Raw genomic sequence first — 27,276 nt, 5'->3', positions numbered from 1 at the left:
ATCAGGCCAATCTCTGCCTTCAAGGTCATGGTGCTTTCTCCTCTTCTGTGTATCAGTCTCCCTTGCCTTTCTCTTATGTACACTTGTGATTGTATTTGGGCCCACCCAGAGGATCAGATTAATCTTCTCTTCTCAAAGTCTTTAACTTAATCACATCTCCAAAAACCCTTTTTCTTTCTTTTTCTTTTTTTAAGATTTTATTTTTTAAGGGGCGCCTGGGTGGCTCAGTTGGTTAAGCGTCTACCTTCCACTCAGGTCACGATCCCAGGATCCTGGGATTGAACCCCGCATCGGGCTCTCTGCTCCTCAGAGAGTCTGCTTCTCCCTCTCCCTCTGATCCTTCCCCCTCTCATGCTCACTCTCTCTTACCCTCTCTCTCAAATAAATAAAATCTTTTTTTTTTAAAGATGTATTTATTTATTTGAGAGAGAGAGAATGAGAGAGAGAGAGTACATGAGAGGGGGGAGGGTCAGAGGGAGAAGCAGGCTCCCTTACTGAGCAGGGAGCCCGATGTGGGACTCGATCCCGGGACTCCAGGATCATGACCTGAGCCGAAGGCAGTCGCCTAACCAACTGAGCCACCCAGGCGCCCTCAAATAAATAAAATCTTAAAAAAAGATTTTATTTTTATTTTTTTTAAATTTTTTTTAAAGATTTTATTTATTTATTTGAGAGAGAGAATGAAAGAGAGCACGAGAGGGAAGAGGGTCAGAGGGAGAAGCAGACTCCCCGCTGAGCAGGGAGCCCGACGCGGTACTCGATCCCGGGACTCCAGATCATGACCTGAGCTGAAGGCAGTCGCCCAACCAACGGAGCCACCCAGTCGCCCAAGATTTTATTTTTAAGTAATCTCTACACCCAACTTGAGGCTCAAACTCACAACCCCAACAAGATCAAGAGCTGCATGCCCTACTGATTGAGCCAGTCAGGCACCGCCCCCCTCAAAGACCCTTTTTCTAATAAGGTAACATTTTCAGTTTCCGGGGTTTGGGATCTGATATCTCTGGGGGCCATTATTTAGCTTAATTACAGTCACCCAACCAATTGTTAAACTTGGGTTTTGATATAAATGACTACATACTCTTTTTTTTTTGATCGGCCTTAATGATTTATAGAAAACTAGAGACACACAAATCAGTTCTTCCCTTATTACTACATACTCTTAATAGCAAACATAACTCCCTCTTTTTCTCTCTGGTAACACTTAAGATATTCCACAAAAAGTCAAATATCATGCTATCTCTATGGCACAACATAGCTAAGAAATACTATTTCCAGGAGAACCCAGCTGGCTCAGACAGGAGAGTGTGTGACTCTTGATCTTGGGGTTGTTAGTTCGAGCCCCACATTGAGGGTAGAGATGACTTAAAAATAAAATGTTAAAAAAAAGAAAAAGAAAAGAAATACTATTTCCAGATCTGTGTTGAGATCACTTGGTGATACTAGGTCAAATATGCTTTGGCATTAAGTAGCTATAATCAGTTATATTTGCACAGGTGCCTCCTTTTATTTGTTTATTTATTTATTTTTAAATATTTTATTTATTTATTTGTTAGAGAGAGAGAGAGAGAGAGCACAAGCAGGAGCAGTGGCAGGCAGAGGGAGAAGCGATGCGGGACTCAATCCCAGGATCCTGGGATCTGAGCCAAAGGCAGATGCTTAACCAACTGAGCCACCCAGGCATCCCTTTTTTTTTAGGTGCCTCCTTTTTTAAAAGGATCAAGGAGAGTGTCTTCTTTGATCACTAAAACTTGTTTCTAGTGAGTAGAGGTTACATATAGTCTCATAATTTATCTCAAACGATTCCAGTGTTTTACCAATTTCCTATAAAAACAGGAAATGCAATAAAACTTTGGAAAAATTTATTACTAGCTTATTTGTTAAAAGAAAAAGACAAAACTATACCTTTGGCCACAGAACTTCCAGTTTTTTTTTCCTGTGTGAAGCAATTTATACCACCTCATTGTCAATTTTTATTTTATGAGCTCATAGCTCCAAGCAATTATACATCAAAGGTATTCTCTGTACTTTTTTTTAAAGATTTTATTTATTTATTTGACAGAGAGAGAGCACAAGTAGGCAGAGCAGGCAGGCAGAGGGAGAGGGAGAAGCAGGCTCCCTGCAGAGCAGGGAGCCTGATGCGGGTCTCGATCCCAGGACCCCGGGACCATGACCTGAGCCGAAGGCAGACGCTTAACCTACTGAGCCACCCAGGCGCCCCAAGGCATTCTCTGTATTTAATAGAAGGCTGATAAATGGGTCTACACATAAGAATTGCCTTGGGACTTGCTGTCTGTAGTTGTAGTAAGAATGAATTTATCATTTCATTAGTATCTAACAAGGTCAGACACACAGGTGTTTAAAACACACACTGCTGGAATTAAACAATATTTAATAAAAATTAATTGCAAAGGATAACATTTGATTTTCAAAAATAACCCTTAAAAAGGGGGTATGTGGGGGAGGGGGGTGGGGGATGGGTTAGCCTGGTGATGGGTATTAAAGAGGGCATGTTCTGCATGGAGCACTGGGTGTTATGCAGAAACGATGAATCATGGAACACTACATCAAAAACTAATGATGTAATGTATGGTGATTAACATAACAATAAAAAATTAAAAAAAAGGGGGGGTATGTGACATGGACACAGGAACCAACCCGCAAAAGCTTCCAGTGTCCAAAGCTGGAACAATTTGAGCAACAAAACTAACATAGTATTGAATTGTTATTCAAAGTGTAATAAATATGCATGAGTCCAACTGATATAAATAAATAACCAAATGAATAAATAAATGAAGGAGAAGAGGCAAATCTCACAGAATTCCATATTATATATGTAGATACTCTCTCCTCAGGAGGCAGGCTTAATTCCCCTCCCTCGGTTGTGGGCTGGACTTAATAACCCACTTCCAAAGAACAGAGAATGGAAAAGGAAAAATAGTAACTTTACAATGGAAAACATTGGCAGACATGACTTTCACCAGGTGATCAAGGTTAAGGTCAAGCCCTTCATCAAGGGATACTTTGGTAATGTAAGGCAGATCATGGGAATGAGAAGGTACATCTTTATATTACTGTGGTGTAACAGTTTTATCCTTCTCTCCTTAGACCAATTTTGATGCGTTGGAAGTCAGTGTCTCCAAAAGCTTCTTCTTGGAGTAGCTAAACATTTAGATAAGATTAATGAATGTTGGGGCACCTGGGTGGCTCAGATAGCCTGCTTCTCCCTCTGCCTCTGCCTCTCTCTCTCTCTCTCTCTCTGACTCTCATGAATAATAAATAAATAAAACATTTAAAAAAGTATTAAAAAAAGATTAATGTTACATTAATATAGTGGTTCTCCACTGTAGGACTTCCTCCCTCCCTCTGCACCCCCATATTTGGCAGTGTGTGTGTGTGTGTGTGTGTTACTGATATTTGGTGGGTAGAGACCAGGGATGCTGCTAAACATCCTACAGTGACTACCACAACAAGAAATTATCTGGCACCATGTATCAGTAGCTCTGAGACTGAGAACCCTGAACTAATTATATACACCTAATAGATGTTTATTGGGTACCTACACTACCCCTTATACCAGGATACGTTTTCCAGATGATACAGAGAGGACATGGTCTCTGTCTTTTCTGGAAGCTTAAAATCATGTCTGCAATTAGAAAACAGGTGGAATACTTTAGCACTGTACATGACATTTTCTATATAAAGGCCACACTTTCATGCAAACAAGAACCAAAATGAATAGTCCAGATAAGTGTTCCAGGTTGTCGAGAAAGGTCAAGAGTTGTCTAGAACGGCTCTGTGTAAGAGTTGGGACTTTCAGTGGGCTTTGACAAACCCACAGACCTTATATACAGTGAGTAGGAAAGAGGAAGATGGAAAGAACCATAATATTTTAGAGGTACTAGGGATATTCTAGGAATGAAACATGATTTGAAGTCATAAAGACTGTAGGTACACTCTTCTTTCAGATGCTACTTAGAGAGTGGGTCATAGTTTTTTCACACAAACCAAGAGGCGGTTTCAGTGTGGGGGATGGGTGCATCATCAGAATCCAGGTGAAGACAATGGATGGAAAAACTCCGTAGAGGATTGATTTGGCGTTCACCTCCCCCATCTCGCCTTCCGAGAACCTCCACCTTCACAGATTGTCACTTATCCGAGGATATAGGCTGTCACAGACGTGTATAGGCTAATACTCTTTTCCTTCTGTTCATATCATTCCTCACCGATTACTTTTTCCTCTTTTTGCCCTGTGTCCCCCACCCCACTTTTTAAATATATGATAATCAGTAACTGTAGATTGTACCGTTGTTAATGGATCATTACTACTTTTCTTAATGATGATAGCAGCACCTTCAAAGGTCTTTGGAAGTAGATATTGCGGATTCCCCTGGTTGAAAAGAAACAAAGATAGAATTCTTGCCAGACTTGCTGACGAGGTGACTTAAAACACTTTAAACAATGCATCTGACCAGTAGATGGCGCCCTCCTCCCTTTGTGTGAATGAGTTATGAATGAATAAGCTCTCCCTTTGCCCTCCCCTCCCCCAAGCGCTGTTGTAGTGAAAACCAAACCGTCCTCAAGTCCTCACCGAATCTTTAAAATTCACCCTCTTTTCTTCTGGGGCAGTCTAATTCAGACCCTCCTCATCTGTCTCCTCTAGTAATATAATCTGCTTCTGGTATCCTTCTGTCCTCTCCCATCCAACACACTGCCATCGGAAATCACTTTTCCAAAACCAAATTGCTGAAAAATGGTGTCACGGGGGATGGAGCGGGGGAAGGATTCTCCGTGAAGGCAGTGGCGGGAGCAGAAGGGTCAAGGTAAAGTGCACGCCTTCTCTTGCCAACAGATTTGTCTCACCTGGCTGCAGGAGGGTGGGAAGGAAAGGTAACTGACTAGCAGGGGAAAGGTAGATTCAGAGTCTTGATCTCCCTGCCAAGGGATTTTAATTGGCTCAGTAGGCCACAGAGAATCAGTGAGAGGTTTGGAAGGTGGCAGGATTAGAGCTGTGCTTGAACAAGATTAATGTGACCAGGCATGCGGATGGACTGAATGAAAAGGAAGTTCAGGCAGCTTGGCAGAGTCAAGAGAGAAGCACATAGGGCGTGATTTGCAGTCTGGAAAATGAGGAGAGGTAGTTCCTCAACCATAATATTAACTTCAGTAAACACAGTTACAGAATCGTCAGGAAACGTCTAGGAAGCTAGGAATATGTCAACACACTCTGATGGCCTGTGCGTGTGTATGTGTGGCTTAGCCAGCACATTGCCTAGCTGCCTTTGGGAAGAGGATTAGGTGCCAGAAAGCGAAACCACTACACTTGTTTTCAAGTAAGAAGTAGGGGGAAAAAAAAAGGAAAAACAGCTTGAGCTGCTTTCCGTATCACAGGCTTTCAATGTGTTATTATTCACCACTACAGTGTCAGATTTAGATTTTCCACCTCGAGGAATTCGGTTTAGCTTTAATTAGTTGCTGTGAATATTTCTGAGCCAACTCTGGGAAGCATTTATCTAGAGAATAGTTTTCCCTAAAATATAAGCTGGATATAGGGTGTTGTTTTTCTATGAGGCTTTGTATCATGTTCACAGTTATAAATTCTCTCCAGCCATCTGGGTGATTTTCGCCACAGCCCACCATAGTTACTACTGGTTATTTCTTTATTAATCATAACTTTAAATACTATAATATTGAGACCATCTGCAGCACCATCCGAGCTCTATGAGGAGCTGCAGGGCGGTAGAGCACACATATTTTTCTGAGAAAAGATGATGCTTGCAGGTTATTCTGCATAGAGGCAAACGATGCATTTTTCATCCAGCAACTTTTCAGAAAAACAAGCTTAAAAATACCAGACAAATGAAAAACAGACTTCAGCAGTTACACGCAGCTTCCTGAGTAACTGAAGAATGTGCCTCTTGTGGTTAAAATGAGGGAGCTGTTTAATATGGATGAAGTACCACCACTCCAGGCATTTTCATTGACATTTCACTGACTTTTTGAACTTAGGAGTGCTGGCAGGAAAACCTACTCTTGCTGTCCCGAGAAGCCTGCGGTCGGAGAGCAGAGCAGGCCAGGAGAGGTGAAAAGGCTATGTCCGCCTCCCGTTCCCTCTGGTCGGGTGCTTCATTTTCTTCCACGCTGTGGCACCTCCCAGTTATCCAGGATTCCCTCTCCGAAACCAGTCAGGAAGCCAGGCAAGAGTTGGGTCTCATGCTCCCAAAGCCCATAGCCACTCCAGCGCTGGGCTTGCTCACCGGACCAAAGGGAAAACGCTCGGGGTGGGCATTTGTAAAGAGCTTCTCCAAAGGTCAAGAAACACTTCTGCACCTGGAAACCAGAAACTAGCCGGGCGGGGGGCGGGCAGAGCACCCCTGGCACCCAGGGAACATCTTGAGAACAGATTTCAAAGGGTAAAGGAGCCAGGGAAGAAGACCCCTTTGCCAGTCCTCCCCAGCGCCGGCCAGGCTCGGCTCCGGGGCAGCCCTGCCGTCTGGCAGGAGCCGGGGAGAGACATGCTGTTTTGTTTAAATCCTCCACATTCTTTGCCATTTCCCCATTGGCCGGATGGGGCTACCCTCCCCACCGCGGCCGCTGCTGATGTCAGCCTCGCTGGCGCTCGCTCCTCCCGCACCCACCTCCCGGGCCCGAGGCACACTGCAGCTCCGCGCTGACTCTCCGGCCCCGGCGAGGTGGCTGCAAACTCGCGGGCACGCACGGCGCTCGCGGAGCCGAGGGACTCGGGGGAGGGGACGTGCGCGGAAGGCGCCAGCTTCCTCTCGCCCGCCCCTCGCCGCCGCGAGCCCAGGTTGGAGGAACCCCGGGCCCCAACCCGACAGAGCCGAGCGGTGGCGGCGGCTTCCTTTTTCTCCCGCTGCGAGCCCTGGAGCGCCTCGGGGACCGGCCCTAAAAAGAGCAGGAAATCTTGTTTACCGCCCGGGGAGAGGAGCCGATCGAGCCTTTGTCTGGAAAAGTCAGCATCCCCAGCTCCGGCTGCAATGTGTTCCTGGTGACATTAGCATTGGCAGACCCGCCGCGGAAGGGGGGTCGCCAGGTTCATGTCTGCATTCGGAGGCGGATCGAGCGGGTGACTTTTGTGCATTCGTTTTAATTTTCGGAAATCTCTCTTTTTTCCTCCCTTGCCCGCCACCGGGCATGTCCTGATCCGGCGGCCGCTCCTACCGCCCGGGGCTGCCGATCTGAGCGGTTTCCAGCGGGTCTCCCTCCCTCTCTCCCTGATCCCTCCCTGATCCCTCCCTGACTTTGCAACACCGCGTTCCGGGAGGACCGACCTCGGCGAGAAAGAAGGCGGGGGAGCCCCGAACACCCGGACCCGAACCTTGACATGCTCTCCGGCGGAGAAGAGGAAGCTAGGAGCTGAGCGCACCGCCGGGGCTGCTTCGCCGGCCGGCTCCGAGCGCAGGGCTCCGGACGCCCTGCCCTGCGCCTGGGCGGCAGCTTTGTTGGTTTAGGGGGCGCCCCCCCCGCTTCCCGCCCCGGGGGCGCGCGGCCGGCAGGACCATGCTGCTGAAGGAGTACCGGATCTGCATGCCGCTCACCGTGGACGAGGTAAGCGCTGCGCCGCACTGGGCCCGGCCTCTCCCGCTCCCGTCCCCCACCCCCCGCCCCAGGGCACCGTGTTACCCCGCTGCCGCCTCCCGGTCGGCGGGGTCTTCTGCGGGCGGTCAGGGAAACCCTGCTGGAGCATTACCTCCCAAGCCAGAAGGCTGGAGGGGAGGAGGAAGGGGAGTTGCTGTTTCCACTTGTCACCCAGCGGGGGAGGGCGGCGTTGGGTGGGGCGGTAGACTCTAGGTGGAGTCTTGGGGGGCACCCAGAATCCTGATTGTTGGGGATCCGGATGCACCAGAGGGAATTGGTGCACCCCTCCCTCCAATTAATAAAATGAATAAAGCAAACCCAAGCGCCCCAAGCGCGTCCTGGTAGCTTGGGGGTGTGGGGGAAAGGCACCCCGTCCTGGCTTGGGCTCTGGCTCCGCTCCACGCGTTTTGCTGTAAGGTCTGGGTACGGGAGAAGCCTTTGCCCTCAGGATCTCCAAGCCCCGAGCCCCGCTGGGAGGCACCTCGGAGCCCTAGGGGAGTCCTCCTGGGCCCGGACTTCTCGCGGTCGCCGCCAGCCTGGGCGCCGCTCCCGCCACGCCCGCTCTTAGAGGCTCCCAGACCTGGCTTCGACCTTTCGCAAACCCGCCTGGCTCGGAAACTTTCTGCGTCTCTTGTTTCTTTAGCGGCGGGGAGCGTGGTCTGCGGGCGAGCCGGGAGCGGCGGGGACTGCGGCGCGGCCACAGGAGGGCGCTCCAGCACGTGGGTGCGGGCTCGGCCGGGGCTCCGGGTCCACCCGCTGCAGGGCGGGCGGGGGCTCGTCCTCGTCCTCCACCCGCTGCTCCTGTTCCCTTCTTCAGATTCCCCCGAAGCAGCAAGTTCCATCATTCAGGATATGATGACTCTGAGGATTATTCAGGCCCCGGCTTCCCTTTCTTCCCCCTTGTCTCCCTACCATTTTGGTGCTTTCACAATTGCTTAGCGCCTGTCCAGGGACATCAAGGAAGCGTGAAGCCAATCAGGGAAATTTGAAACTCACTAGGGTTATTTAGTGTGCCATAGAAACCGGCGAGCCAAATGGTATTTATACTTAATTACAGAGCATTTAATTGATCAGACATATTTTTGTGTCATTACCTTATGGAAGGGGATAGGTGCTTTCGGAAAGAAAAAGATGTTTAACCGATGAAGCCGTTGTGCTCCCGAGGGGCTTGCGCTCCCGAGGGGCTATCTTAATCTGTCATCTGGATCGAGTGTTAAGGCAAGACCCAGGTAGTTCCGAGTTGACAAAACATACATCCCAGGAACACTGGCTCCCCAAGAGAAAGGTCAGCCCCCACCAGGATGATCAACTTAGCGTTCCTTCCTGTTTGGCGTTTGAGGAGGTAACATTGGAGTAGAGTCTTGAAGGATGGAATCCATGTGGGTAGGCAGAGTTTTGGGGGTGCATCCCGACCATGTAAATCCAGGAGCAGCACACAAATGTGCGGGGAGTGGGGGAGGCCAATGAGTGACCCTGGCTAACCAGAATATTTCTAAACATTGAGCTCTTCCCACCCCCTGGGCAGCTGAGCTGGAGCAGTTCAGCCTGGAGGTGCGTGCGCTTCTTCATCCCTCCCTAGTGACTGACTGACTGATTGATTGACTTATAAAGATTTTATTTATTTAACAGAGAGAGATACAGTGAGAGAGGGAGCACAGGCAGGGGGAATGGGAGAGAGATAAGCAGGCTTCCCGCTGACCAGGGAGCCCGATGTGGGGCTCGATACCAGGACTCGGATCACAACCTGAGTCGAAGGCAGACGCCTAACGACTGAGCCACCCAGGCGCACCCCCCCTCCGTGACTTTATTTATTGAGAGGAGTTTGGAATCTAGCGGTAATGTCGGTACTACATGAAATAGCCCCCAAACGGAGGTGATAGTCAAGAAAATAACCAGTTCTAGAATCTTCTTACTACCTACAGAATCTTTTTCTTCTCTTTATTTTGGTTGGTTTTCTTCACAGGCTTCCTGAATATTCAGGCACAGTTCTTGAGCAACTTATTTATCTATGCTACTAAAATACCCACCACTTCAGGGTGAAGTAATCACTTTTGAATGTACAGGTGGAGGCCCTTTCTTTTTTTTCAGAGGCCCTTTCTTAATTGGCAAATGAAATCAGGCTCCACCTGTAATAGAATGTCTAATTATGATTTAATTAATGTATAATTCATTTGGATTAAAGCATGATTCAGTTTCTTAAAAAGTTGTATTTTCTGGTGTTCCACTTGGTTAGAGAAGCGGGGGGGACAGTTTAGATTGATAGAAATTTCAAACTGATAGGATTTCAGATTTTCCAAGCCAGATGATGGGTGAGGAAATAGGCCCAGTGCACCAGAGGTTGGATCCCTGGAACCTGACTGGTAGTAAACACCCCCCAGTGTCCACCATCCCCCCTTTGCGCTGTGTCCTACTGTCCTTAACATTTTTTTATTTTTATTTTTTATGATTTTATTTATTTATTTGACAGAGAGCACAAGCAGGGGGAGGAGCGGCAGGCAGAGGGAGAGGGAGAAGCAGACTCCCTGCTGAGCAAGGAGCCCGTGGCGGGGCTCGATCCCAGGACCCTGGGATCATGACCTGAGCTGAAGGCAGCCGCTTAACTGACTGAGCCACCCAGGTGCCCCAACATTATTTTTTCTTTTAAGATTTTATTTATTTATTTGAGAAACAGAGTGATCGAGAGAGAGAGAGACAGAGAGAGAACAGGCACAAGAGCAGGGGGAGAGGGAGAAGCAGGCTCCCCGCTGAGCAGGGAGCCTGACATGGGTCTCTATCCCAGAACCCGGGGATCATGACCTGAACGCAGACGCTTAACTGACTGAGCCACCCAGGAGCCCTGTCTTTAACATTAAAAACTGGGAAGGAACTTAACAGTGTCTTCAGAGAAGACAATTACCATCGACTTAGGTAGACTCTTCGAAACCTAACTTTTGCTTAAAGGCTTTATTTGCTTGGGCCTGATTCTGTCTACATGGTACTTCAGGAATTTATTTCTGTCTCACCCCCGTGGTTAATTAGGAGCGCCCATATTTTTGAAAATGTGCAGAGTAAAGTGAGAGAACCAACACTGTGTCCATTCTTCTTCCCTGGCCTTACCCTGTTTAACCCCTGGTGGAGGGGAGCATAGGGGGAACTCGTGTGCTATTATCCACGTTTTGCAGATGTGTAAACTGAGAGTCAGAAAGGTTAAATAATGTGTGCCAGGTCACACAACGTGGTTTTTTTTTTTTAAAGATTTTATTTATTTGAGAGAGAGAATGAGAGAGAGAGCACGAGAGGGAAGCGGGTCAGAGGGAGAAGCAGACTCCCCGCTGAGCAGGGAGCCCCACGCGGGACTCGATCCCGAGACTCCAGGATCATGACCTGAGCCGAAGGCAGTCGCTTAACCGACTGAGCCACCCAGGCGCCCCACACACAACTAGTTAATAACCAAACCACAACCAGAGCCATGGTAAAAACCTATTATTTTTCTTTTTTTTAAAAGATTTTATTTATTTATTTGACAGAGAGAGACACAGTGAGAGAGGGAACACAAGCAGGGGGAGTGGGAGAGGGAGAAGCAAGCTTCCTGCGGAGCAGGGAGCCCGATGTGGGGCTCGATCTCAGGACCCCGGGATCATGACCTGAGCCGAAGGCAGACTCTTAACAACTGAGCCACCCAGGCGCCCCAAACCCATTGTTTTTCTTTATGCTGCTCTTTGCCTGTCACTGGTATTTAATGCAGAAAAAGGAAAAACCATTTCTTGAAAATAGAGTCGACACTATCAACTTAATGAAAAATCAAAGACCTTTTCAATTGTTGTAGAGGGTACTGAATTCTACTATTTATCTAAGCCTTATTTTAACTCATAAAATATTCCCTAGTTCCAGGAAAGAGGAGCAGTGTTGGGGCATAAAGAAAATAAAGCTCAGTCACAGTCTAGATCAGTCTAGATCAGTCTAGATCAGTCTAGATCAGAGTGTTGGTGTTTTGTTTTTTAGACAATTTCAGGATGAAGAATTTTAAGAGGTAACATCCTATGGATTAATTTTAATAAGAAACTTCATTAGAATAGTTTCTTCGTTTATGTTCAGTGTCATCTCTTAACTGAATATATGCCCATTCATTGGAAAGTTCTAAACAGTAAAGGTTCCTGGGGGCTAACAGTTGGCTCTAAAGAAACAGTTGTGGGGCGCCTGGGTGGCTCAGTCGGTTGGGCACCTGCTTTTGGTGCTGGTCATGATCCCAGGGTCCTGGGATCGAGCCCCACATCGGCCCCCCTACTCAGCGAGAAGCCTGCTTTTCCCTCTCCCACTCCCCCTGCTTGTGTTCCTTCTCTCTCTGTGTCTCTCTCTGTCAAATAAATAAATAAAAATCTTTAAAAAGATAAGAAACAGTTGTCACCGTCTTCATTTGGAACATTTGGTGATGTAGATTTTTTAACTTAGACTTGGAAGGGCTAGTAGAGATTTTCTGTAGTTGAGCCATCTCATTTTGTGGAGGAGACTGTGGTTATAGAAGATCCAGTTAGTTGCCCATCTTGTAGCCAAGGGCAGGGTCTAGGCCAGAACCTGGGTCTTCTGATTTCTGGTGCAGAGCTGTTTCATACTGTAGGCCAAGGGTTCTCCCACTTTTCTTCCTCTGGGAGGTTCCTTGTTGGGAGGAAATATTATTCCTAAACCCGCTATGCAAAGCCAGGGACACTAAGTGTCCTCAGTAGTCTCTAGTTGAAGGTGGCTTGGAGACAGACTCTGACCTTCTGTCTACTTAGGGGACATTTGGTCAGCTGACCAGAAGAAAGGCCAGGGGGCTTTATTTGAAGTTGCTCTTGTATAATGAATCTACTGGTTTTCCTTAGATTAATGGGGTGGCTTCTTCTGGATGTGTGATTCCAAGGAGATTGTGGTGGAGTTCAAGGCCACTTTGTCCCAAGCCTCTCCTTGGTGCTGCCACTTGGTGCTGCCAGCATCCCAAACTCTACCTTCGAGACTCCTTGGAGGAGTCTGAAGATCACCCCTCCCTGAGAGGTTCTTATTAGTAAGATCAGCACCTTCAAGAGCTAAGCACATCCTAATATTAAGGCAGGAATCCTTCTGTTTTCATTACTTGCTTTGGTGTTTTAACAGTTCCTGTTCTGACTGCATTAACGTTAATGGGCACGCTTTTAGGGATTTATTTGTGGTCCTCAGGGATTCGTTGCACAATGAAAAATAGAAACACTTCCCTCCCCTCCAAGAAAAGAAGAGAGAGAAAGAAAGGAAAGGAAAGAAAAACAACTTTTTAATACAGATTATTATTTTGTTCTTTGCCCTGGCCGGGAGCCAGTGCACTTTTATCCAGGCTCTTCTGGGTCCCCGGAGAATTTTCTTTTGCGTACATTTCTGAGAACAGATTTGGGATTGGGGTGGTGCTGACTCTGGAATGACCTAAATGGAGATTCCAAAATGCCCAATAATGCTCCTTATTCCCTGTTTCAAACAGTTCTCATAAAATGCGTCTGCAAGTATTGGGGCAGAAATTCTGCGGGAAAGATTGTTTAAGTTTGATATTGGCATTGACACTGTTTTTTGTACAAAGTGATACTCCTGAATATAGAGTAAAGTCTCCTTGGGTTAATCTCACATACTTCCCCCAGGGTTCCTCTTGAACATAATTTTGAAAATGTTTTTTAAGAACAAACACTATTTTGACTTTTTTTTTTTTTCCCCCTGACTCTTAGCCTAGATGGGAGGGACCAAGGCCAGGGTCATGAGTTTGATTTCTGGGTGATCCCGGTAGCTCCTCGAGCCTGTCCCACAGTCAGAGAATGACGTCCTCACAGCTCCCTTGCTGGCCGGGAGGGGCACGTGGGCGGGTTAATGGGTAAGTGCAAACCTTTCACCACTAATGGAACAGACAACAAGGAGCAGATGCTGTTCTCCCTGGCTGGTCAGTGAAATTGACTTTGTGTGCAAAGGACACTGCATCCCCCCCCCTCCCCCCTCTTGATTTGGGTGTGAATGTCTGCCAGCCTCATGAAACAGATTCTGGGCCTTGAAAAAAAAGGAGGTTATTGTTAAGGAAACCTTAGTTAAAAGTGGGTGGTAATTAACATGTGCTGTTCGTTACAAAAGGAGCGAGTGAGTCCCTGAGGCTCTTAAAAACCGACTTAAAAACCTTGTGTCTGATTGAGTAATACTTCTTCATTTCAGAAAAGCTCTCATTTTGGGTGAACGGAGAATACTGGTTTTTTTTTTTGTAAGCAGTTTTTAAAAAATTAATATAGTTTCATCACTCCATCTCTTGAAGATCCACCATGCTCCCCCCCCACCTCCTTGCCCCAGAGTGACAATTAGGAAAGTGTGTTTTTGGGGGGAAGGGTTCACAGAGTTCTTTTTTTATTTTTTTATTTTATTATTTTTTAAAGATTTTATTTATTTGACAGAGAGACCACGAGAGCAGGAACACAATCAGGAGTGGGAGAGGGAGAAGCAGGCTTCCTGGCGAGCCGGGAGCCCGGTGTGGGGCTCGATCCCAGGACCCCGGGATCATGACCTGAGCCGAAGGCAGACGCTTAACGACTGAGCCACCCAGGCGCCCCCTTCTTTTTTTAATATAAAAGTGTGTGCAGAGTGACAGGCAGTAAACGTGTTTTTCAGGGGCAGTGATTACTGGAAAAGTACGTCGAGGTTCATTGCTTTAGCCGCCTGAGTGAGGGCGCAGGTGCCCCTGGTTGGCCTGTGTGAGCTTTGGCCTGCTTTCTGTTGTTGCCTGGAGGTTTATGTGGTCAAATAACTTGGGAAACTTTTTTGGAAACTAGCTAACACTTCTGCCCCTGTTTGGAGAAAAAGACCTATATAGACATCAGCTGATTTGTAGCAAGAAGTCAGGAAGGTTTTATATATCTTTTGTAAATTCAGCCTGCTGGGAGAGGAAAAGAATTTCAGATTGTAAATTGCCAACTGCCCGCCCTCCCTGTCTCATTCTGGCAATCGGGTATTTTGTGGTGTCCCAAGTGGAGATTTTTTTTTTTTTTTTTTAGTAGGCTCCATGGTTGATGAAGTGCAAGTGTGTTACCGATGTTAAAACTGGAGAACAAATTTTATCTGGAAAATGTAAAGTCATTTGAAAAAAAATTATCTTGGATGTTTGACTTTTCATACTGTACATTCTCCAACTTCAAAACAATTCCTCCACATAGGATCTCGGGGCTGCACACCTCTAGTGGGCGCTGTTTACCTGGAACCTAAGTAGGACTAGAACAATGTGATGGACTTGCAACCAGCCAATGGCTTGGGTCAGCCCTCTTAAGCGTTCAGCCTCTGTTGCCATCATGTGTTCAAACTTGAGTTCAGCATGGAAATGTCACCTCCTTAGTGACATTGTTCCAGACCACTCCATCTAAAGTAGTTTTCTCCTCTTCTTGATCCCTGTACTTATTTCCTTCGGAGCATTTCTCATAATCTGTACTTATTTATTTGTTTACTTGTATATCCTTCATTCCCACTGTTACCTTTTCAACGTGTAACCCACATAGGAAAATAGTGACAACATAGTTTCACTTATTTTTCTTTCATACTAAGTCTTTGACATCCAGTGTGTTATTTACCAATTGCAGCGCATTTCAGTGCCCACTAGCCACTTTGTAGTGCGCAAGGGCCACGGGTGGCTGGTGGCTGCCATATTGGGTGGGCAGCTCTAATGCTTAAACCTCAAGTCTGGCACATAGTAGATGCTTAATGAACGGATGAGCAGAAGCTGGGAAAAAGGGGCCCATTTCTGGAAAGCTGAGCCCAGCTGTCTTCCTTCACATTGTTTACATTTTTTTCACTTAGGTTTTATACCACCTGAAATTTTGCAAGCTAGAGATTCTTTTATATTATAAACATCTTCATTTAAAAATTGCTCAGCAATGCCCCCTGAGAAGCTTGAGGCCCAGTCTTCCCTGGGAGTTAATGTAATCATTCTGCTTTCCTGCTAACTTCTGGAGGAGTGTATTTGGTTTCTATTACTCTGTAACAAATTATCACAAACTTAGTGGCTTAAAACAATACCCTTTTATTATTTCACAGTTTCTGTAGGCCAGAAGTTTGGGGATGGCATGGCTGATGGCGTGGCTGCTCAGGGTCTCTCAAAGTTGAAATCAAGGGGTTAGCCGGGCTGCCCTTCCTTGTGGAGCTTGGAGTCTCTTCAAAGCTTGTGTGGATTATTGGCAGAATTCAGTTCCTCATGGTTATAAAACTAAGATTACTCCCTTTCTTGCCAGCCATCAAGTAGGGGCCAACTCCTAGGGGCTACCTGCCATTTCCTGCAATGTGACCCTGTCCACAACATGGCAGTTTGCCCCTTCATGTCCAATAGGAGAGCATCTGCTGTAACTTTGAATCTCTCTGATGTGTTATCTCTGACCTTCAGACTCTTTTTCAAAAAAGACTGGCCTGATTAGGTCAGGCCCACCCACATTCAAGGGGTAGGAATTATAGATAAACAGGGTGTGCACGCCAGGGAGCAGGAATCTTGGGGACCTTTCTGCCTACCAGAGGGAGAATAGCTGGATTGACAGTTTCTCTTGAGGTCATTATTTCTTGTATCTAGGTTGGCACTCGGGGGAGTATGAACGTGTTCATATTGCAAATATTTATTGGACTCCAACTATGTGCCAAGTGCCAGGCCAAGTGCTAGGGATGGAGCAGCAAACAAGGCAGACATGATTCCTGCCCTCCTAGAGCTTACAGTTCAGAGGCCACTGGAGAAGTTTCACTGCCATTTTATTTTATTTTTAAATTTTAAATTTTATTTTCTAAAGATTTATTTATTTGAGAGACAGAGAGAGCATGAGCTGGTGGAAGGGCAGAGGGAGAGGGAGAAGCAGACCCCTGCTGAGCAGGGAGCCTGATGTGGGACTCGATCCCAGGACCCCGAGATCATGACCTGAGCTGAAGGCAGATGCTGAACTAACTGAGCCACCCAGGCACCCCTCACTGCCATTTTAAAATGGATTATGACAGGGGCACCTGGTGACTCAGTCGGTTAAAAGCATCCGATTCTTGATTTTTGGCTCAGGTCGAGATCTCAGGGTCATAATATTGAGCCCTGCCTTGGGTTCCACGCTCAGCACGGAGTCTGCTTTTGAGTTCCTCTCTCCCTCTCCCTCTCCCTCTGCCTCCCCCACCCCCGCCCCACGCACATGCTCTCTTGCTCTCTCTAAAATAAATAAATCTTAAAAAAAAAATTGAGTTGGTACATAAAATATACATCTCAATAAAATTTTTTAAAAAATAGAGGTGGCTCTGGATAAACATAGACTTCTATGTTTAGAGACAGAGCCATTGACAGAAAGTGCTGAATCAGAATTATGATCCACTGAAAAGTTGTGGTCCCTGCCCTCAAGGAGATAGCTCTAGTTGTCCTAATTTTTAGAAAGCTTTCCGAAGGAGGTTGTTCTCTTCTGCAGCAGTGTGGGAAGAAAATCTGCCAGATTTGGACCAGAACAGCCACAATTTAGGTCAGAACTTGATACTTAGGGGAAAGAAGCAGTCACAGATTGAACAGCTGCCCTGAGGCCCACTATAGGGCTTCAGGGTGCTGGGGAACCATCACCCCTCCTTCCCACCCCGAGGGGACAGAGGCTGGTGGCCATGATGAGTGGAAGGAACAGTACCTGGGGACCTTTCTGTCTAGGCTCCAAGCGCATGTCTCTGCTTTCTATGTGCATTGAATGGGAAATCATGTGTTAGCCAAATGAGTCCTAGAAAACACATTCTGGAGGAGCTGGTTCTACATGGGAGTTGAACCTTCTGCCTGATTCATTCTAGACAGATGTCCTGAAGACTTCCCATCACTGGCTTTATTGCAAAGGAGGCTGACTGGCTATTTAAACTCTGTCTCAACGGTCTCTGTTTAGAATGGCAAGATCATACCACACTAGGCTGGGCAAATCTCCCCAGATGACAGACCACTAGAAGGGAGCCCCACTGCATAGGACACACTGTCTTGGCCACTGGCTTCACCCGCGTCACAGGAAGGAGGCTAGGGTCCCCCCGCCACTTTCTGGCAGACTGCCTGAACAGCATTATCTGATGCTGTTTGTTGATTTAGAAACACAAAAGCTGGCCTGCACCAAGATTTTGACATCAAGTATTAAAGTGACTCATTCTTTCATTTCCCAGCCCTCTGACAAAAGGGGACTGCTCTTGAAGTTCCTTTTTAGACTTTAGTGGAAGTCGACTCATAATCTAAACAAGTAGCTAACGTAGGTTCTTGATCAAGTTTATCTAGTGACTATTCACTTTTTTATTCCTTTTTTTGCTCCTTTTAAGTTTGGGTAAAGCATGACCTTCTAGATTCCTCTTGTTCCTGAGCAAAGAAAAAAAAATCACCCTTAAATCCTTTGGATTATATCTGACAATCTTTAGGGTGTTGTTTCTTTCCCAGAATGAATCACCTAAAGAAGTAAGATTGGCCCAACAAATGTAATTTGATGACAGCCTGTAATGTTGTTTAAGCACCTAATCTAAACAGCTATTCTCCAAAGACTGGTCCCCGCCCCACGTCTACACACACACACACACACACACACACACACACACACCATTGAAGCCATCATATTTGCTGTATTAAGGCCAGATCCAGGTGTTTCTGGGCACTAATTTGTGTATTTTTACACCAAAAATAACTAATCTGTATATTAGAAGAAAACTTAGGGGCGCCTGGCTGGCTCAGTCGGTGGACCGTGCAACTCTTGATCTTGGGGCTGTGAGTTTGAGCTCCGTGTTGGGTATAGAGATTACTTAAAAAGAAAAAAGAAAAAAAATTTATCAAGTGGGGAATGAGAAGTCACTAACTTGGATATAATTAAGTTGTTCAAAACCTCAAATGCACTGGATCTTATTTGCTGGATTGTTTGTATTCCACAAGTTCTCCCATATTTTATAGTTTTAACTACTGTAGTGGGATTTATTTATTCTTTTTTTTTAAAGATTTTATTTATTAGAGAGAGAGCGTGCACAAGTGGGGGGAGGGGCAGAGGGAGAAGCAGACTCCCCACTGAGCAGGGAGCCCGATGTGGGGCTTGGTCCCAGGACCCTGAGATCACGACCTGAGCCAAAGGCAGCCCCTTTAATGGACTGAGCCACCCAGGCTCCCTTTTTCTTTTTTGTGTTTTTTTGGGGGGGAAGGATTTATTTATTGTTAAAATGGCAAAGTTTCACTTATCACTATGTCTGGCAAAATGTTTCCAACTTGTATGGACAGTTTGTAGAGACAGTGATATCTGCTTATCTGAGCCATCTTCATCTTTGCGTCTTACATAAATTGTGGCAGTTCCTTGCCCTGCCTCTCCTGATCACAGCATCCATGAGCTAGGCAGTTACCCTGTATCACAAGGTCTTGGCTGACTGTGGCCTTGCAGTAACCTTGCTTTTATGTACATAATACAAGAGTCAGCACTTTATGCCTCAGCAATGCATCCCATGAAATGTTCTGTTTGGAAAGTGTTTTAAAATGCGGTTTCTGGGGGCGTCTGGGTGGCTCAGTCGTTAAGCGTCTGCCTTCGGCTCTGGTCATGATCCCGGGGTCCTGGGATCGAGCCCCGCATCGGGCTCCCTCCTCAGCGGAAAGCCTGCTTCTCCCTCTCCCACTCCCCCTGCTTGTGTTCCCTCTCTCACTGTGTCTCTCTCTGTCAAATAAATAAATAAATCTTAAACAAAAAATGTGGTTTCTGGTGGTTGTTTTTTTTTTTTAAGATTTTATTTATTTATTTGCGAGAGAGTGCACACATGTGCGGCAGCAGGGTGCAGATTGAGAGAAAGAATTTTCAAGCAGTCTTGTGCTGAGCTCAGAGCCCAATATGGGGCTCAGTCTCTTGACCCCGGGATCATGACCTGAACTGAAATCAAGAGTCAGACGCTTAACGGACTGAGCCACCCAGGCACCCCTGGTTGCTCTTTTTTGTAGCAGTTACATTTCACACAGAAAGGAGGGAGAGAAATTTTATCTGTTGAGTGCCTTTTGGTTTAGTCCTCAGAACATTCCCATGAGTTGGATATTATGCCCCTTTCTCGATGTGGATCATCACTGCTTGCATGGCTAGTCATTGGTAGACCTACATCCACACCTAGGCTGCTCAGACTGCAGAGCCCATGCTCTTTGCTCTACCTCGCTCGGCCTTCCCTCAAATCCAAAAGCTGGAAGGAATGATGGAAGGTATTCCAGATCTATCACACGCCTACATAAATGAATAAAAATCTTCAAGATCAGAGAACTCGTTCAGGGTTATCAAAGGAAATAATTGGGTTATTAAACTAAGAGAGTGGTCCATAAGTTCTATCTTCCATTGAACCATCCATTTTACCCAAGTATTAAGCCAAGTGACATTCCTCTGGTTTAACTTTGATAAGTGAATCATGTTCCTTTGAAAATAACTTTTGTAGCTCATGCTCTAAAAAGAGAACCACCCCTACACTTTTGGAAATTATTCCTTGTAATGGCAGTAAAAACCTTTGGCTTTTATAGACATCAGCAGCAGAGAGGTTCACTGATGAGCACCTGTGACTTTCTCAAAATTAGTATCAGGAATAACAATGGGAACAGACAAGTGACGCCATGTTTTTGGCACATTTAGTTGAAAATTTAAAAGGCTCTTAACATGCAGGTAAGCAAATTGGAGCATATGAAAATCATCAAAATGTACTATTCAAAGGTGTATATTTATCCTTCCTGCAGAGTTAGCTGCTCCTCGGAAACTTTTGGCTCTCCTCTATTAGCATCGCCTCCAAAGCACTTTACAACCCATACTCACAAATTAATATTGTTCTTTTAGAGTCACAACTCACACGGACTAAAATAAATATTTTTAACTTGATAATTATTTCAGAAATGGAGCTGTCAGATTTTTTTTTCTAAATTAAAAATGAAAAAATTTTTTTTTCTAAAATAGGATCCTCAAGAGACATTTACCGTGATCAAAAATGGTAAAGACAATGAAAAACCCCAAACACACCTGCCCCACTAAGTTCCATGGTGGAGAGTCAGAGATGTTTTGCTGTGTCAGCACTATTGAACTACACAGGTATATAATCTCCTAAAATGAACTATTTGAAAGGGACCACACATAGCTGGATGTGTACGTTCTGGTCGGTTTTTTAAAGAATAATTAAAAAAAAATTGTGGTATAATACATAAAAAACACAACATTTGCCATCTTAACCATTTTTAAGTATACGGTTCAGTGGCATTGAGTACATTTATGTTGTTGGGCAACCATGACCACCATCAAGCCACAGAACTCTCTTTTGCAAAACTGAAACTCTATACCCATTGAAGAAGAAATCCCCACTCCACCTGCCTGCATCCACTGGCAACCACCATTCCACTTTCTGTCCCTATGCATTTACTAATCTAGGTATCTGGTCAGTTGTGTTTTGTTTTGTTTTTGAGTTGTTGCTTTTATTACTTTCTCATACACCACTTCCCAGAACAAACCTAATACAACTGAAATTCATGGGATCTTAAGTTTTCCCTGAATTTTGCCTTCTCTCAAGGAAGGAAAATTGACAAAATGGGTTCATATCCATACCTTGGGTGGCATTAAGGATTCAGTTAGTAACCTATACCTTTGTAGCAACAGATGAAATGCTCAGCAACTTTAACTCAGGAGTACTTCTCTTATCATTTAACAGAAAAAGTGCATTTTGTTCAGAATCCTTACTAAGGCAGGAAAAAGGACCAGTGCCTTTTGGAAGCATTCCAAACAAACGGGATTGGCACGGACAAATGTTCTTCTGTTAAAGGAAAAGACAGAATATTTGATTAATGAGAATGCTTTATTCCTGTACTAGGTGGAAATAGACATTAATTGGATCCTTTTTCTGAAGAAGTACAGTTATAATGTTGGCTTTTTAAAATTTTTATAAATGTTTAATGCAGGAGAAAAAATAATTTGTCAGTATGATGGCTTATTGATGAATAAACTGTGTAACATTTTCATTCTTGTCAATTCTCTTAGTGATGTCTGTAGATAGTTTTCAACTGACTAGCCAACAACTTGGATTTCATTAGATTTTATAGGACGATGGTTTTGCCACACTCAAGAAGTCTGTTCTACACTATCCAGGAAAGTTGTGGGATCTAATAAAATGTTGGTCCTCAATTTCCATCCAGTCTGAGAAGCATATGCCTGAACACTTTACAGGCGTGTTTAGCCTCTAATGCACCTGAACCAGGAAGCCTCAGAAGACAACACTCTCGTTAAACCAGTAATTGGCAATTAATATGGAGAAACAAGACTGGATAGATGTTTGAGAGAGCTAAATTTGTAATTGCCTACTTGTCTGGACAGGTAGTTGTGAAGACAGGGGTTATCACTAACGACTTGAGCCCATGGTCAGGTCCTCTGAAATGTTGAGTTTCCTATGGTTAGCGCCCTGATGACACAGTCCTCCATCCGGAATATTCTGCAAGTTTGTTTTGATCTAAAATAGTGACGATGCTGGTGCTGCTGAAAAAAGCCAAAAAACAAATATGACCCTTGATATCCCCGCATACGTATCATCATTCTGGAGTAGTTCAAGCCTCCATAAAAGTGATGCGGTGGGTAAAAGTGGTTTTCTTCATACTTAGAAAGTGCCATGAAAGTAGACCGTTCTTTTGCTCAACGAGACAGGTTTAAAGATATGAAATGTAGTTATTTAATCCTCCCCCCCTCCAAGTGCAAAGAGTTTGAGAACTAGAATTGCATTTAATCATTGGGGTACAGATTGTACCATGCATGCTGGAGACCCAAACCATGTTCTGTGGAAGGCCATGATGAATGCTTGCTTTTTTATATGATGTTTTTGCGGCTCATAAAGAGGCATTGTGTCCAAAATGAAAAAAAAAAACTTTAGAATCAAGATTTAATAGCTCACCTTTTTTGGATTGTGGTTGACAGAAACTTGGACACAGCTGAGTGTAATTATGTTTTTCAGCGACGTGACTTATGGTGCTGCTGATAGGGGTGTACTTCGAGATTCCTTGCCAAGATCTGGCTGAAAAGGAGCTTGGTGGTGTTTTAAAAAAAAAAAAAATAGTAATTAGGCTATTAGTTGTCCAAATGGAATAATCCCCTTAAGCCTTTTCAAGAAAAACATTTCCAAAAGGGTCAGGTGTATTTGAGATTAGCCATTATTTACATAGGTGCTCAGCCTTTTACCCGGGCTTCTCTAGGAATTGGTCCTTTTTTTAAAAGATGTTGGTTATGTGTGTCAGAAGCCATTTTATTTTTTAAAAGGGGTTCAGTACTGGTTCTCAGATCAAAAGCAGCCAAGTCCCTGGTGTTCTAGAAGCTTCATTGTAGATTCATGCATTTTTCATCTGCGCTAACGGCTACTCTCCAGTTGTTCTGGCCTTGTCTCTTCTGTGGACCTGGACAAGGAACTGCCCAAGGGCCTTACTGGCCTCTGTTTTGGAGGAAAGTTAAAAACAAAGTAAAAAGAGGCAGTGGGGAGGTGGTGGCCAGAGCTAATGGACTGTGGTTTGGTGCCGGAGTCCAGGCCTCTGTTGCAGACCCCAGGGCTCAGGATCCACCACAGGCCAGAACCTGCTCACCCTGATGCCGACTCCCCGGCTTTGCCACCACCCCATCCTCCCTGTGGCACACCTTTTGGGTGTGTCTCCTCTCTAAGCAGGATGATCAGCTTTCTTTCTGCCTTTGTTGGAGCTTTTTGAATTGCAAATCAGCCACGCCTTACAATGTTCACGTTTTAAGTCCTGGTAATTGCTCCACCTCTCATAGGGATAGCATCCCTGAAAAAAGCATAATTACTTTCAAACATGATTTTCCTTTCATTTTTCTCTACCCTTTCATTTAATAAGACGCCTTGGCATTTTATCTCCTTGAATACCTAGGTTGCTCTATGTTGGGGTTTCTGGTTTAGGGTGGTACAAGTATATCGAGGAGTATGAACGTGAACTTAGAAGGAGCTGAGTCCTTGCTGTGTGATAGCCAGGAATTGATTTAGGAAGACTTGATTTTCTGGTGCCTCAGTTTCCCCAACTGTTCAATGCCTCTCTTTTTGGCTTCCATCAGGGGCCGATCACAGGAGGTGGGGAGCTTACTTGGCAAATGTAAGGGGTGATAATTGTCCATCCGTGGATGCTGCATGAATTCTTGGTAATTGTGCGTTCCCTGACCATGCAGAAAATGATATTTTCTCGCATTTTAAATACCTTTATATTAGAGAGACCAGCTAGTACAATCGACATTTTGGAGTCTCCTTTCCGAATGGCCCATGGGAAGGGAATCCTGAGGTATCCACCGGATCTGAGTTTAGCCAGTGGAAATGTTATGTCATAGTAACAAATGCTATAGGATTAGTTTTATTTCCAAGCCTGCAGCAGGGGCTATAAATTGCTTCTTAAAATTTTATTCTCCAACACCATGATGTTTATGTTGCTATGGTGTTGTGTCTCTTGCTTGGGTGTCAAGATTGCCATTGAAAATAGATAGGCCAGCATAACAGCTTAACAGGTGGCTGTGCTTTGTGATGTTGTTTGTAAAGCTATTTTGCAAAGAGGTCCAGTACAAGTAAATCACACAACTGTGCCCTTTGTATTTTTATGTCTTAGCCATGCTGCTTTTTTTTAAACATATTGCTCCCCTTTCTATTTTATATATAGATTTTCCCTCTTTCCAGCAGTGCCATGCCAATTTCCTGTAGTAACACAAGGGAAGATTTCAGCTCATTTTATTTAGTGGTGGATGTCCTTTCCTTATTTGTGTAATTGGAGCCCTGCTCCTAAAAATAACCCTTCTTTTCTTAATGTGATTCTTTTTATAGCTGATGTACTCTTTATTTAAACGAAAGACCTCTTTTTAACATGCCACTTACATACACACACGTATGTATTATGTATTATATCCATATGAACCAATCATAGATCTGTTTCTTTGTAGGGTATAATCCTTAGTGAATTTGGTAGTAGAAATTGTTTCTATTGACCTGCCATTAAACTTTCACCTGCTGTTAAATGATCATTTTCTTTCTTTTGAGATAAAATCATAGAAAGAATGCCACCATTGAAACAGGTCAGATTCTTGCCCACTGTAAGAATCCTTCCTAGAATAATCTTGCCTTTTAGCTTAAATACCATCATGGCAGGATGCTCACCCTTTTGGGGGTTGACCTCAGAAGCCATGTTTGTCCTACGATTGTCCACCCCGATGTATTAGAAGGCCCTTTCTTATGTTTCATTGCTGTCAGCCTTCTTGAACTTTCATGGCTGTTACTCATTTCACCCTCTATAGTGACACAAATACCAGCCACTTCCACATGCTGGCTCTTTAAATATTTAAAGAAACCTGTAATGTTGTCCTTTGGTTTCCTCTTCTACTGGCCTAACATCCACAATTCTCTCAATGACTCACCTTAGGAAATGGTTTCCGGATTCCCTCATCATTCCCATGGTTCTCCTTTGTTACTGCCATTTAAAAAATACTGAACACAATGCTCTAACTTTCAGTAAAGGGTCAGATAGGCACACTGCAGACTTGCAGGCCATCACATCCCTATCACAACCGCTCACCTCTGGCCTGTAAAACAAAAGCAGGCAAAGACAGTTATGTGAATGAATGCGCGTGACTCTCTTCTGATAACATTTTACTTATGGGTACTGAAATGTGAATTTCATATACTTTTCACATGTCACACTAGATATTATTCTCATTTTGATTTATTTCAACCACAGACAGATGCAAAACCCATTTGTAGCTTGAGGACCATGCAATAACAGGCATGGGCCAGGTTTGGCCCAAGATGTTGGAGGACCCGGCAGCACCTGAGGCTCTGTTGATGCTTTAGCTTGAGCATTGCCACTTTCAGAAGCTGCATCAAACTGCTGGCTGCTTCTGACAAGGGGATCAGCTCCCTTAAGTCTCCCGGCAAAACTCAGTCTCTGTACCTGGTGTGTGTATGAGATCTATAAAAACAACTAGCCTTATAGCAACAACAGTGATTACCATAGGACTTTGAAATGTAAATGTGATGAATGGCATCTGTTGATTTCAAGTTGGACAAAATGTTTTTGATTCTTGCTTCTGTTACTTACCGTGTTTGTGAATTCTCTTAGCTTAGTGGCAGATGTAATAAGCATGCCTTTCCGTCTTTATGCAAGCCACCAACTTTTTGGTAACATCCAAATCACAAAATAGTGGTCATAACCGTTTAGCTCGGTTGCAGAAACCAGGAGGCATTTGGGTATGGAAATGAAGCCCTCAATTCTATTTTCCTAAGCTTAAGAACCATTCTCTACTTCCTCATTAGTTTTAATTTTTAAAAACTGGTTCTCATTCGATGTTTTGTGAAACCGTTTAACTGAGATTATAATTTAGATGCAGAGGAGAAAATTTAGTGAATGGTGAAGCCAATTTTTTTTAGTGTATAAACATTTAATTAAAATTATATATTTGTTGGGGCGTCTGGGTGGCTCAGTCGGTTAAGCGTCTGCCTTTGGCTCAGGTCATGATTCCAGGGTCCTGGGATCAAGCCCCACATCGGGCTCCCTGTTCCGCGGGAAGCCGCCTTCTCCCTCTCCCACTCCCCCTGCTTGTGTTCCTGCTCTTACTATCTCTCTCTGTCAAATAAATAAATAAAATCTTTTTAAAAAATTATATATTTGTTTATGTGGGCATTTACTTAGCAAGGCTTTGCTTTCACAGAGGAAGGGAAAACACAGTGGGCCAACATTTGTGGAACGTTCTAGTGTGCCAGGACCATTATGTTAATGATCTCATTTCATCCTTACAGTCATCATCTAAGGTGAATCCTATTATCTTCATTTTACAGATGTGGAAATTGAGGCTCACCGGATTTGTTAGTCACCCAGAGAGTGAATGGCAGAGCTGGATTCAAACCCAGGGCTCTTTACTACAAATTCCATTTGCTTTCTCCAATAACACCATTCCTTTCTTTTCTTTTTTTTTTTTTAATATTTTATTTATTTGAGAGAGAGAGAGAATGAGAGAGAGAAAGCATGAGAGGGAAGAGGGTCTGAGGGAGAAGCAGACTCCCTCCTGAGCAGGAAGCCTGATGTGGGACTCGATCCCAGGACTACAGGATCATGACCTGAGCCGAAGGCAGTCGCTTAACCAACTGAGCCACCCAGGCGCCCAACACCATTGCTTTCTATAGCCAGGGAAGTTGACATTTGTTCATTAGCAAGTTAATTGTACCAATATAGACCATTGATCCTAAAATGGAAATGTATTCCTGAATTATTTACTGGAATGATACATTTTGCAGTTTATATCTCAGAAACTGTGATATAAAATGAGAATACTGACCTCCTTCATGGGAAGAGAGTGATCAAGTTAAAAACTACTTGCTTTTGCCATTCTTTGGTAAAACTGGAAACATAGATACAATTTTAGATCACCTTAAAGCTATTATAAATCTTGAGGGAAATCTTGATTGTTTTTAGAAAGCTTCTGTATTTATCTAGATTGTATCTTGAAACAAGACACTTCAAGATGTCATTATATGAATATTCAAAAACTAATAGAGCCTAGATAAGAATGTGTGATAATTTAAAGATATCATTTAAAACAGGGCTTTAAAAATACATTACTTCAAGTGAAAAAGGAAGTCTCGTAAACAAGTTTTTTATAATTCACTATGCATTCTAATTCCACTTATCTCCCGAGTCTTTAAAAGCAAATTTATAAAAGGGAGATGAAACGAATT

The 27,276-nt window shown here is 44.4% G+C and overlaps 1 protein-coding gene across 2 annotated transcripts in view; it reads left to right on the top strand.

Annotated features, from left to right (window-relative positions):
* Window positions 1-6,629: 6,629 nt before the first annotated feature.
* The window catches only part of PITPNC1 (phosphatidylinositol transfer protein cytoplasmic 1), a 243,799-nt gene continuing 223,152 nt past the window's right edge, over window positions 6,630-27,276 (top strand). The window contains exon 1 of one of the 2 annotated variants that reach the window (XM_027625150.2): window positions 6,630-7,569. In XM_027625150.2, coding sequence (XP_027480951.1) covers window positions 7,522-7,569 — 48 coding nt within the window. In that variant the 5' untranslated portion in view covers window positions 6,630-7,521. The remainder of the gene's footprint in view (window positions 7,570-27,276) is intronic. The other variant, XM_027625153.1, reaches the window with a different exon arrangement.

Source organism: Zalophus californianus, chromosome 16, assembly GCF_009762305.2.
Source record: "Zalophus californianus isolate mZalCal1 chromosome 16, mZalCal1.pri.v2, whole genome shotgun sequence".
Classification (NCBI taxonomy): domain Eukaryota; kingdom Metazoa; phylum Chordata; class Mammalia; order Carnivora; family Otariidae; genus Zalophus; species Zalophus californianus.
This window is presented reverse-complemented; position numbering and strand designations above follow the sequence as displayed.